Below are 13040 nucleotides of genomic sequence, written 5' to 3' on the forward strand. Positions count from 1 at the left end.
CGAAATATGAGTATCCCACATCTTAAAAAACTTCTCAAAGGGAGATTTTTTATTAATTGACCTTGAAGATAGATCAATATCATTGATATGAAGAAACTTAATAGCACCCTGCAATTTGTATCCTCTTGCAAAATATCAGTCGTCTAGGTTTTCTAGCACTTGAGAAATACCTATCTCAATGAAATTTTTGCTATTTGGCTGCTTTGACTTAAGAAAAGGTCATGGTCATTAATTTCAGAGATCTCTGCCTCATCTACTGCCTGGCAATATATCCAGTTTATTTATTTATTTTTCTAGAACTAAAAGTTGACGGACGAACGACCCCTCATGCACCATACCATATTACGTAAGAGCTAAAACGACAGGCCAAAACGCATTTCAAAAGGGGATTTTGACTTATTTGAGAATATAACTATTAAGACTTTCATAATTTCCCGTGTATGATCTATACAATCTAAAACACAAAAAAATGCCTTCTGCGGGCTATCTGTTGAAGCGAACTATCTGACAAAATGTATCCCCCAAAAATTACACTGCGGGCTATACATTACTTGTCAAATCCAATTTACCTTTTTGTATGTTTCTCTGGTGTACTATTAGGTGCCGACTTGCTTTTCAAGTGCGAAATATGAATGGTACCAATGTATGTAAATATGAATATTGCCTATGTATGTAAATATGAATGGTACCGATGTGTGTAAATATGAATGGTACCTATGTATATAAATATGAATGGTAATGTAGATTCAGTAATACGTTCACGTGTCAAGGCAACACTGATCAAATATGAGTAGAATACACATACAGCAAGGGATTCCCCTGATTGTGAGAACGTGTGCTCTATTATTCAGCGAAAACCTCAAAGGCAATGAACAGAAACGGGCTGTCTGCAGATTTTAAATTATAAAACCATTATTTTGGTTTGTGCGGGCGGGCGGGCAATACACGGGAAATGACGGTATAACATTATATAACTAATAACAATAGTTTCTATAGTTTCTTTGTTCTTTGTGTTGTTATAAGAATATATGTGCTGCTCTAACCTAAATCCACAGTTCATAGACGCAAATACCTATTTTGAAGTATCAAATAAAATTACAATGTATTGAAAATTCTCCACAGTATATGATGTTTCATGGATTCATATTGCATGATATATTACTGATATTCACAGATTGCGACAAAACTTATAAAAATAGTTAATGAATCAGGTGTAGCTAAATAATACAAACTCATCTATTGTCCTTCGGAATCCACAAAATGTTCCTTAATCTCCTTATTTCTGTGTTGCCATTTCAATGAGCTGAAACATGTGAATAAAATTCCGTTGGTCTGAATACTCATTTGTGATCACTACTTTATCACCATACACGGAAATAGCCCTCGGACTTTTGATACCATCTGACGACGTCAGCAGTTCCCTAACGTTGGTTCCATCCTCTGACATCTGTATGACGTTGTTTGATCTACATCCACAAACATACACGTTACCTTCTCTGTCTACGTCTATTCCTGTTGTTCCTTTCACCGTGCCGACCTTCAATACGTTTCTGATGGACTTGTCAGACAGTCGTGTCACGGCCACCTTGTCAGGAGTTGATTCGTTTATGCTAGCGAACACGTACCCATTGTTCTGATTACTGGCGAGATGCAGACATCTTGATTCAACTGTATGAAGTTTTGTGGCTTGACCCCCATCTTTTGGTACAACATAAAGTGATGATGATGTACCAACTACATAATTATTGTTGATGTATGCGACACCAGGACACCGTTCAGTAATGTTTGGAATAAGGATTTCCGATGAGATGGTCAAGGTTAAATCCTCAACAGCGACAACACAGATGGTTTTAACTTTCACCAGCATCACGGCCACAGTATTGTCATCAATACGACAAAGGTCACAAGGCAAATCACTCAGTCCCATCTCACAATGAAAATCCCCGTTTTCAGTAAACAGCTTCACTTTGTTGTTTGCTTGGTCTCCCACGACAATACGACCACCAGACAGGAGAACAACTCCATATGCAGAACAGTCTTTTTTGTCAGAGGGAACTTTGATGTTTAAGTTTTCCGTCATCTTCATCTGACGTTCAGACAATGAGGTACGGAACACAGTAGATGGTAATCTCCTTTTTTGTTGATGAACGACTATCTTTCCCATGGTAAGGCTTGTCTTGGTGTCGACGGCCAGTATGTCGGGGTCATACTCGTGTCTCAGACTGGTAGATCTGGACGACTTTTCCAACTCCTTTATGAGTTCCTTACATGACTCGACCTCCGCCTGTCCTCTCTGGAACAGACATATCGTCCCCACGGAATCGTCCTTCAAGGCGGCATCCGTTGATGACGTCAGCGTATTTAGCATAGAGAACATCAATCTTTCACATTTCAGTTTCGATAAATCCAGATTTTCTTTCTCTTCCTTGAAGGATGCCATCAATTTATCTGTAAGCTCTTTCTGAATTGTATCAAAACGTTCGTTAATCTTTTTGCGAAGGTCAGTTAAACATTGTAGCGCGATGTCTTGATCGTTTGTCATGGACTGAAGCTGTTCTGTGACATCGTTTATCAATGTTTCCATGGCGTCTGCGCTTTTCCGAAGCTCTTCAAAAAGATTGTCGAATGTCGAAGGTGTCAGTTTGTCCCGGAAATCATCTACTGATGTCACCACTTCACACTTCCGGTGATCGACAATGATACATTTGTTACACCCAAGAATCTTATGATCTTCACAGTAATACTCTATTTTCTCTTTATGTTTTCCACATCCAGGAGCCGACGTCTGCCTTCGGATCGTATCTGATATATTCCATTCTGTGATATTTTCGGGTTCGCATTCCTCATGAAACAGGTCATGATGGCCGACTTTACAGGTAGCACAGAAGTAAGATTTGGTTTGATGGCACCAAAACTTTGCCGGTACATTCGTGTTCCCTTTCTTCTCACAGGGCTTGCATGTGATCAGCGTATTCGTATTTTGTAAATGTCGAATCATTTCGACTGCCAGATTGTTGGTAGGAAACTGTCCGGCCCAACTTTCCTTGTCTTCTGACAGGTTCATCGGCTCGGTGACCTTTCGGCATACAGGACAGGAGAAAGAAGACGCCGACGCCATGTTACCTGACGATTCCTTAGTGATGAAGCTACCAAGGCATTCCTCACAAAATGAATGTAGACAAGGGAGAGATTTAGGGTGTCGCAGCTGTTCCAGACAGATAGGACATTCCAGTACGAAAGTGTCCAGACTCCTGGAGCCATCTACCGACGACTGTTCCCGGACAAATCCTTCCGCCATATTAAAGATGGTGTCTTTGTTACCTGGAATCAAATCGTCCAAATAAAAACCCATTGTGTTAACAAAAGGTCCATAATGCTTAGCAGTTCACATTGTTATCTTTATGAGAAGTCGGAAAATTCAATCTGAGAATACAGTGGTCATCTTAGTCGTCTGATTTAAGCAAAACAATTTTGTTTTCATGATAATGACAAGTTATTTAGTTGGTCAACGTGATTATTTAACCATGAGGAATGCATTAATAGAAAAATAAGAGCAGAAAAGCATGAACTCCTCCATGGTAACCGAAATATCAAACATAAAATGTGTCAAAAGTGTCCAATGAGAACAGCAAGATCAGTTGAATGTGTTTTCACTAAAAGCTTGGGAAAACTTACAAATTGTGTATATCTGACTTTTTGTTTCCACGGTAACCGAAAATAAGATAAAAATAAAACTACTCCCAATATGGCACTGGTCTGACATGGGTACAAAGAGTATGTTACAAAGCTTGCACTTTCTGTTAATTACTTCAATTAAAAGTCACTGCAGCCATTTTATATTTTACATTATTTTGGATATGTTTTATTATTCATAGGCCAAATTCTTTCCCGTGGTTGAAACCAAAGGCAATAGTCGCTTTAAATCACGACCCTTGTATATTTGAGTTATAAACACCTCCTTAAGACCATTTCTCCAGCAAGTCTGTTAAACAATGTTTTAATGTTCATTGAATAATTTTTTGGTTATTGAATTATGATTATTATAACTATAATATATGGATTTTTAAAATTGTCATTGAAATTTTTTTGTTCCAGCGATGCTTTCATCATATAATCAGTGTGAACACTAAGTTGATGTATACAGTTCGTTTTCAATGTGTTTTTTACAGTTTCTTTAATTTCCAAGTAAATGGAACTCCACGAATATAGCCACGTTGGCAACGATTGTGAATTTGATAGTCCTGTTCATAAAGTGTTAATATAAGTTCTTCTAGCCCCGGAATTTTTTCTGGGGTACTCTGTGAAGACTTAAACTTACAATAAGTTACTGCAATTGAGCCAATTTTTAATGATGAACAGAAAGCTACCCTGCATATGAAATTCTTTTCTTTGCTACATTGTTAGGAAAAACCTGGTATTCTGACTACAAATGAATTCAATTGATCTACAATAAGGATACAGTTGAAATTCGAATGTATTTTTTATATGCTCTTGACTCCCAACGACCTATTTCCTTAATTTTTTCATCAGAGAAACCCTTCAACGAAGCGACGGTAGCTGCCCCCACCCTAAAGGAGTGAGACTTGTAGTCACTTGAATGAATGCCAATTACATTCAAAGCCTTTTTTAAAACTGCTGAAAACTGATAGCGAGTCACCGGAACATTGTTACAGTGAAAGAAAAACACCCCAGGGGCATGGCCACAGGAGGCTATAAAATTCTTAACTAACCTAAATGGGCAAACAGTTTCCTTGTTCTCCTGTAGTGTTATGACAACCCCAGATCCACACTGATCTGTTTTTGAATGAGGAAGCTTTAGCTGAACCAGGCGCTCTATTGTAGAAACTGAGACATTATGCGCCAATAACGCATGACCATACTCCCCCTGCTTAGCTGCTACCAATTCCCCAACACGCAAAAATGCAAAATATGCTACTGAAAAAAGGGGGGCGCGAACATATTTGCTTCATAAGGTGAAATACAAACATTAGGTAGAATGTTGATAATCTTGGTGAGGAGCTCTGGAGTAATGGGTAGACGGGAATCACATCTAGCATCTAATCTTGCCATACCAAGAAGCATTTTTTTGATAATGAAAAATTGAGTCACATCAATAACTCCACTCATTTTACATTTGAAACCTATACCAGAAATATAAGCCCTTACAGTAGATGGAGCAATATCTTGTGACCACAAATACGCGATAAACTCCATTACACTCTTTTGGGTTGGTGGCCAAGAACAGCTTGAGAGGTAAGTTTTACAAAACTGTTCGAAACAAACTATTCCAGTCTCACACACTTGTCTAGAGTTTGATGAAATGGAAGCTCTCAGGAGATAGCATCAGCGATACAATTTAACTTCCCATCAATATGAACTGCCCTAAACTGAATATTGTACAACATACACCTCAGTATAAATGGGCGAATGAAACCCATGACTCTACACTATTTTGAAGTTTTCTTGTTCAAAATTGCTACTAGGCCTTCATTATCTGTATTCAAAATGATTTTTTTTCTGGAATTGCCCTTACACAAAAATTCAGAGACCCAGTCAAGGCCTGAAGTTGTTTTAGTGTGACTTTTTTCTTAACAGCAACCTCATTCAGTAACCCAACTAGCAACACCAGCTTATCACTGGGAATTTCAATTTGCATATTTATGGAATCTATTTCCAAACCTAAAAATGTTAAAATAGGGGTTGGTTAACAGTTTTTTCTGCGGCAATAGGAACCTCCAAATCAGTACAGATCCTGTCAAAAGTGTTCATGAGATAGAAGCATTCAGAAGTACCGTCCTTACCAGCAAAGAAAAAATCATCTAAATAGTGATCTAGATCTGAACAGTGATGTGAACTATCCAAATTTACCACCTCCCGAACAATCCATTCCAAGAGCCGTTGAAAATTTCTCAAATAATGAACAGGATATATTGCACAACCCATAGGTAAACATTTATCAACAAAAAAATGCTCCCCAAGTTTAAACCCCAACAAATCGAAGTCAGAAGGACTGATAGGTAATAAACGAAATGCAGACTTTATGTCCATGTTTTCCATCAAAGTGTTGGGTCCAAGACATTGAACTATATTAATTATGCGGTCAAAATTTGTATAAAGCACCCTACAAAGATTCTCATCAATGAACGTGTTAACACTGTTATCCTTCGGATATGAAAGATGGTGAATTAATCTCCATGACCCATCTTTCTTGGGTACCAAACCAATCGGAGAAAGTTTCAATGTGGACAAAGGGAGATAACCGAAAGGCCCCGCTACTCTACCTGCATCTATCTCTTTCTGTATCTTTGTGAACCTCATTTTCATTACCCTTAACCGAAAGTAAATTCCGACAATTAGAATGTACACGTGGACCTAGATAATGTAATGAAAAACCAAAATGAAAACCAGACACTAGCTCAAGGATTGTTGCCTGACCTAGAAGAATAATTCATATTAGAATTATTTGTCTGTGCCCCCAGCTGATAACAGTTAATCTTCCTATGATTTCCTGAGCAATGTAGACAAATATGTTTGTAAAAACAAAAAGACCTGTTACACTTGCCATTATTAAAATCAAAACATTTCTTTATGCCCTGAACCATCCTGGGAGGTTTTGTTATGGCTGACGAAGCTGCGCCCCCAGAATGCATATAAAGGAGCCACAGCTCCTGGTCCACTGTATTCCAAGGAATAGCATGGTTTTGGGCCTTTTTTAAGCGGAACTGCTCATCATAACTCCTCCATCCAAGACTTCCAACCCTTTTTGCCCCTAACCTTACTGTATGCATGTACCAGATACCTCTCCTGGATGAACTGATGTGTATATTGACATGAACACGATGAACGCATCAGTCCACATATCCAAGTCGACTATTGTAGGGGTTTTATTTTTACTTTTTACAACAAATTCACCCCCAACCAAAGACAAGCGTTTCTCGTCATCTATCCTAGAAGGCTTTGATAACATATGACCAAGGTCAATAAATTCCTTGCCCATGATTTTTTGCCTTATGGATTGTGAAATGTTACTGCCTAAATCATTATTGACACTGGTAACTTGATAATCTTTTGGGTCAAACTGACTAACACAGCTCGATATTGTAGACTGAGAGGGCTCAAGGGATGGATTTACAGTATTACATGCTACTGTACCTTCTGGCTGAGTGGCGGTAACTGGCTCTATTGCTGAATGAACTGCCTCAACCAGGCGAGGGGTAACTCTGGCAGATACTCTGGCAGACCTCCTCCATCTGGGATGCTAAAGAGGGCCTGCACTTGAATTGTGTCGCTCAGGCCCTGATGACTCAGCCTGTGACTGCGCGTGACCTGAACCCCCAGACTGCCTCCCTGTCCTAGTGTAGGGGCTGCTTGACTGCCTGGCTGAGCGCCTCTGGCCTCTTCCTCTCATACTTGATGATAAATTAATCTACAACTCAAAACCTTACATGAGAAAACAATTTCTTTTCACTTAAATAATTTTTTTCACTAAAAATCATCAAAATTAAGCAACTCGCCCTACATTTAAATATGAAACAAACACGAAAATTGAGTCTATACATGTAATTTAAGAAAATTAATAATACATATAAACTTTAATAACGAGCCACGTGCATATATATGCGAGATATTTCCCTATAACATGCTATAAAGCTACAATCCTTTGATCCAGATTGTAACCACAAAATTGATTATTTTTAATCCCTTTTAAAGGTTGTTACAATGAGGTAATTAATTTACAGAGGTAACTAGCATTTCCTGAGAAGGAACGATGCACTCACTGACTTAAAAACCTATATTGAACGTAATGGCGTGCCATGCCGGTGAGGGAGGGGGGGGGGGGGGGGGGGGGGGGGTCCCACGTGTATAACCATTTAAAAATACTCTGAAACACGATACCGATTAAAGTTTGAAAACAACAATACAAGATATGAAATGCTGAACAGTAGAGTGTAAGAAGGACACAATAAATCGCTGAATTGCGGCAAGAATAACATAGCCAAACTGTAGCCGCATGGCTACCGTGGTCTATTTTCATTTACACTTATCGGTAAAACAATCTTTAAATATCTGAGTCCGATTATACCATCGGAGGGCAACAGGCCCATACAAACCCTCAATCAATGACAATGATACAGCAGCGTTCAAGGTTGATTGATAATAATGGTTGGTAGCTGTCCCGAAGGAAATAAATCGGACATTTGTATCTCACACGCTAACAATGGCTACCAAATATATTAGGACTAAGACCACAATTAGCTTCGCTATATGTTTCATTGTAACATTAAAATTCATAATAAATTCCCAACATCTCATATGCAACTTTCCATCTCACCTGGCCAAGACCAACATCTGAGAAGCAAAATATAAAAGTTTCAACCCAGCATGTTCGGCATTTTCTGGAGATAGCTGTCAAAATGTGTCACCAACGTGGATTATATACATCCGGGTCAGGGGTAGAGGTCAAATCAGGACTCATCACACAGGGTCCTGGAGCACATAATAAATGATCAATATTATTATTTTACATCACAAAACCTAGATTGACATCTCTGCTATAAATCCACATTAAATTCATCAACAGAAATCAAGTTCAAAGAGGCATTTGATTTGTTTTCCTGAAATACATACATTTTTGAGGGGACTTCATTCGTGGGGCCTGAACCCGGAAGTACTTAATTGTGGTCTTAGTCCGGAACTGCCAAGGGCGATAACTCTAATTGCAAATATGGAAATAAACTACCAAACCAAGGGAAGTAACCGTACAGGACAAATCAAACTATATTGCTACCTAACAACAACTTACCAATAAAAGAAATTAACCAGCAGTCTTCATTATGATAAATTAAATTATATTCTAGGAATAATTTTTATTATGTTCATTTCCTAAATCAGGTATATATAGCGATTTATATCAACTAGTATTCTGTACATTTGTATAACCAACTTGATGTGAATTTATACATAATGATATATGATTTGATTTTATTATGATGTTGTGTCTTGGGAACTAACGTCAACAAAATCCTAAAATCCGATAATGATTTTCCATGTAAAGTCACCATGAAGAGTATCGTTGATTTCATTGATTATCATTGAAATTAAGATATTAACATAAAGTTGTCATTTTTTAAAACTTATGTGGCACTATAGTAATATCTTACAAGTTGACATGATTTTTTTTATCTCTATAGACAAAATGTTTAGTGTTAAGCATAGTTTTACACACCGAACACCGTAAAAAAATTTTGTTTTGCGACAAAACTACATTGCTCCTCCATACTATTCGTAACATTGCCGTATCGTTTCAGGAACACACTGGGTGTATAACATGATACAAATGATACGAACATAATATCTAAAGTATCAAGGGACACCTTACATGATCGAATTCATCCATCAAGCGAGATTGACAAGCTTGATTCTCTCTGAACGCTCCACACACACCTCACCTACCCACTGATCCCAGCAATGGCAAGGCAGGGCAAAGTGAAGATAGTCCATGTTCTACGGAATCCAAAGGACACCATAGTATCTTATTATGAACACTATAAGCGAGTTGTAGGCACGATAAATGAAGGAGACTTTAATGGCTTTTTCAACTTTTGTCTATCGGACGAGTGTGTGTACCCTTCAATAGCTTTATTTTATATTATGTTATATGTTTAGTCTAAGTTAAGGTCATTCGGTGTAACGCCAAATGTGATAAATAAACTGAAACAATTTGATTAAAAGCTTGAAAGAAAAATAATGTAAACATTTGTGTTTATCATTTATTTTGATTCCAGAAGTGATAGTAATTCCTCTTTGTTATGTTGACTTTAATTCATACACACTTTAACAATTTAGAATTAAAAATTACTTCTTATAAATTTAATTTTCCGATTCTCTTACCAAAGACGTAGTTTTCCGTTCTGAAACTACATCTAAAACTATCTTTTACACACCAAAACAATAACCGTTGCGATTTTTCTTGTTATTTTAGTTGGACTCTTTGGTGGAAGTTGGTTTTCGTACGTAAGAGAATGGGAGAAGGCCAAACTCTCGAATCAGAAACTAAACGTTCTCTTTCTGGAATATGAAGATATCAAACAGGTTTGTCGACGGAAACATGTCTGTTCCTCTTTATAAATATTAAGGAGCATTCTCATAGCATCGTTGTAATAAAGTAATTAATGCTTCAATATATCGATGAAGAAGTCATAGAAACTATCTGGAGAATTTTAATAAAAACGACACATTTGAATAATTGTACAACTATAAATTTACACCAAAAGTAAACGCTCATTTTCCAGAACCTTTACGGCACCATCACTAGATTGGTAGAGTTCCTCCAGCTGAATCGACCAGAATCGTTTTTATGCGAAGTGAAAAGGGCAGTTGAATTCGCAAATTTGCAAAAGGAGCATGAAACCAAGGCAGGAGAAACTAAGATTTGGAATTCCTTGGGCAATGGCGGGCGATTACCTATTTACTGGAAAGGTAATATATGTAGACATTGAAACTATCATTAAACAAACCTTTTTTGTCCAATTTTGTGTATAATGTTATAGACGTTTAAGCATTATAGAAAGTTTGTAATATCGACAGTCAGACATACGGACAGTATTTTATCAAATTATCTTTTTCCAGGATGTGTAGAAGATTGGAAGAACTGCTTCACAGTTGCGCAAAACGAAAGGTTTGACGCCATGTTGAACAAAGATATCACGGAATATGGTATCGACCTCAACTTTTCATATGAATGATAACATTGTTACAATGTGCTATACTTCCAGGAAGTAATGCAGAAAGAAGCATGATTAGAATAAGCCATTTTGATGGAATCCATGAACACTCTTAAACTTAGTATATAGTTAGATCACATAGTGGCTCTCGAAATTTGGAATGCTGGGAATCTATATCTGGGGGTCATTTGAAAACTTTCTTCTGTTGTAAGGGTAACAATAACGTCAGCTTATCCTGTCGATTACTATGGGAAAGAGGGAGCTTCAAATTATGTCAATTATATTCGACAACGGTACGGAATGAGTTGACCATTTTTTACTGTCAATTGTGTTTTAAAGTGTTCAAAGGACAGGGTTCTTGTTAAATGTTAATTCAAAGATATTTGATTGCAAACACATCAATATTCATCAATTGCATTTGAGTTTTATCAATTGCATTTGAGTTTTGTAAGCTTTTCAAATAAAAATCACTTTTTCTTAGTAGGTAGCAATGGTGGTTATCTTTTCACTCTTGAAAGAAAGAAGATATAAATAACAAAGAAGACAAGCATGTAAATGAAATCGTAATTCTAATTCATAATCGATAAAACGATGACAATATATGAACAATTAATACATAGATTTTTATGGAGACACTTGAAAAGTACACGGCCATATACAAATATACTGTGTTATAAGAAATCGTGATATCAAATTATTGTGAGATATTGATACAGCAAGTAGGAGCTAACGGGACAGGGAAAGTTGAATGGAACAAGAATGATCCTTATCGCTCTCAGTAATTGTATCGATTGTTTCAACTTCATTTGAAGTATCAATATTTGCTATTTCTTAATATAAACATTTCTCCAAAAACAAAGCAGATATGGTGCACTCGTGAAACCATCGATATTCTGTCATACTCGTGGAATATATGTTATATTCAACGGGAAACCATTCAATTTTCTTCTTATTTCATTTAATATACTTAGAAACAAAGCTAAAAACATCGAACAATTAATAGATATGCAGATATGGTGCGAAGAATAGATATAAATACATGTATCACGATAGTTGTCATTAAAATGGATATTCCAAAATCACAATATCAGAACAAGAGACCCAGAAGGCCTCAATCGCTCACAGGGGTAGTACGGAATAATGGGGAAATCTCGGGATTTTATGTCAACCTTATGTAAGTAATGTGTCAAGGAAAGTCATACACTATTTCTGAAAGAGCTAATTGTAACGTGTGTTTTCGCATTCATGCGATACCAAAAAATTACCTCCGATGATGTTTTTCATACATATCTAAATCACCCAATATCAATCCATATATCACTGAAAATTGTATTGCTAGCTGTTAAAATGAAATAAAAAAAATAAAGGATTTTACCCAACTGGACCTTGACAATTTTGACATTCACTAACGAAAACCTAAAAGCATTCAATATCAGGAATTTTCAAAGTTTTCAAAGATCCTCAAAGAATCGTTAAATATTACACCCAAGTGACTTTGGATATACTGGTAGTAAAGGACATTATGAGAAAAAAATTTACATCACCCTATTGCTGGTACGCACTGGCCAAATATCAGGTCTTCTAGTCTTAAGATTCTTGATTTTGAACATTCTACCCTTTAAATAGGTCAAGGTTATTTGTTTCAAGACACTAGGTAACATCTGACCTCTAGGTCTTCTGGAACTTTGATAGAGGTATTTGTTGACGGTTTCAACATACTTGACCCCTTTGTCCTGGAAAATCGGTCAATATCATTCATATGATAATAGCACTAACTAATTATCATAGCAGATACATACTGGCGAAATATGAGTATCCCACATCTTAAAAAACTTCTCAAAGGGAGATTTTTTATTAATTGACCTTGAAGATAGATCAATATCATTGATATGAAGAAACTTAATAGCACCCTACAATTTGTATCCTCTTGCAAAATATTAGTCGTCTAGGTTATCTAGCACTTGAGAAATACCTATCTCAATGAAATTTTCGCTATTTGGCTGCTTTGACTTAAGAAAAGGTCATGGTCATTAATTTCAGAGATCTCTGCCTCATCTACTGCCTGGCAATATATCCAGTTTATTTATTTATTTTTCTTTCTAGAACTAAAAGTTGACGGATGAACGACCCCTCATGCACCATACCATATTACGTAAGAGCTAAAACGACAGGCCAAAACGCATTTCAAAAGGGGATTTTGACTTATTTGAGAATATAACTATTAAGACTTTCATAATTTCCCGTGTATGATCTATACAATCTAAAACACAAAAAATGCCTTCTGCGGGCTATCTGTTGAGGCGAACTATCTGACAA

The 13040-nt window shown here is 36.8% G+C and overlaps 2 protein-coding genes across 2 annotated transcripts; one reads left to right on the forward strand and one right to left on the reverse strand.

The window, feature by feature from the left end:
* On the reverse strand, positions 1-3298 carry LOC117320977 (E3 ubiquitin-protein ligase TRIM33-like). The gene has a single exon (XM_033875465.1). The coding sequence runs from the start codon at positions 3296-3298 to the stop codon at positions 1277-1279; it is 2022 nt and encodes a 673-aa protein (XP_033731356.1). The 3' UTR covers positions 1-1276.
* Positions 3299-9337: 6039 nt separating this feature from the next.
* Positions 9338-10745, forward strand: LOC117320978 (sulfotransferase 1A1-like). Its single transcript, XM_033875466.1, has 4 exons — positions 9338-9619; positions 9983-10092; positions 10293-10479; positions 10630-10745. The coding sequence occupies exons 1-4, from the start codon at positions 9469-9471 to the stop codon at positions 10743-10745; spliced, it is 564 nt and encodes a 187-aa protein (XP_033731357.1). The 5' UTR covers positions 9338-9468.
* The last annotated feature ends 2295 nt before the right edge of the window (positions 10746-13040 follow it).

Source organism: Pecten maximus, unplaced genomic scaffold (genome assembly GCF_902652985.1).
Source record: "Pecten maximus unplaced genomic scaffold, xPecMax1.1, whole genome shotgun sequence".
NCBI lineage: Eukaryota > Metazoa > Mollusca > Bivalvia > Pectinida > Pectinidae > Pecten > Pecten maximus.

Bases quoted from the DNA above. Each gene is read 5' to 3' on its own strand.
- LOC117320977 (XM_033875465.1), bottom strand. From the start codon at position 3,298: ATGGCGGAAGGATTTGTCCGGGAACAGTCGTCGGTAGATGGCTCCAGG.
- LOC117320978 (XM_033875466.1), top strand. From the start codon at position 9,469: ATGGCAAGGCAGGGCAAAGTGAAGATAGTCCATGTTCTACGGAATCCA. The intron at 10,093-10,292 runs GTTTGTCGACGG...CTCATTTTCCAG, and splicing joins AATATGAAGATATCAAACAG to AACCTTTACGGCACCATCAC. The intron at 10,480-10,629 runs GTAATATATGTA...ATCTTTTTCCAG, and splicing joins ATTACCTATTTACTGGAAAG to GATGTGTAGAAGATTGGAAG.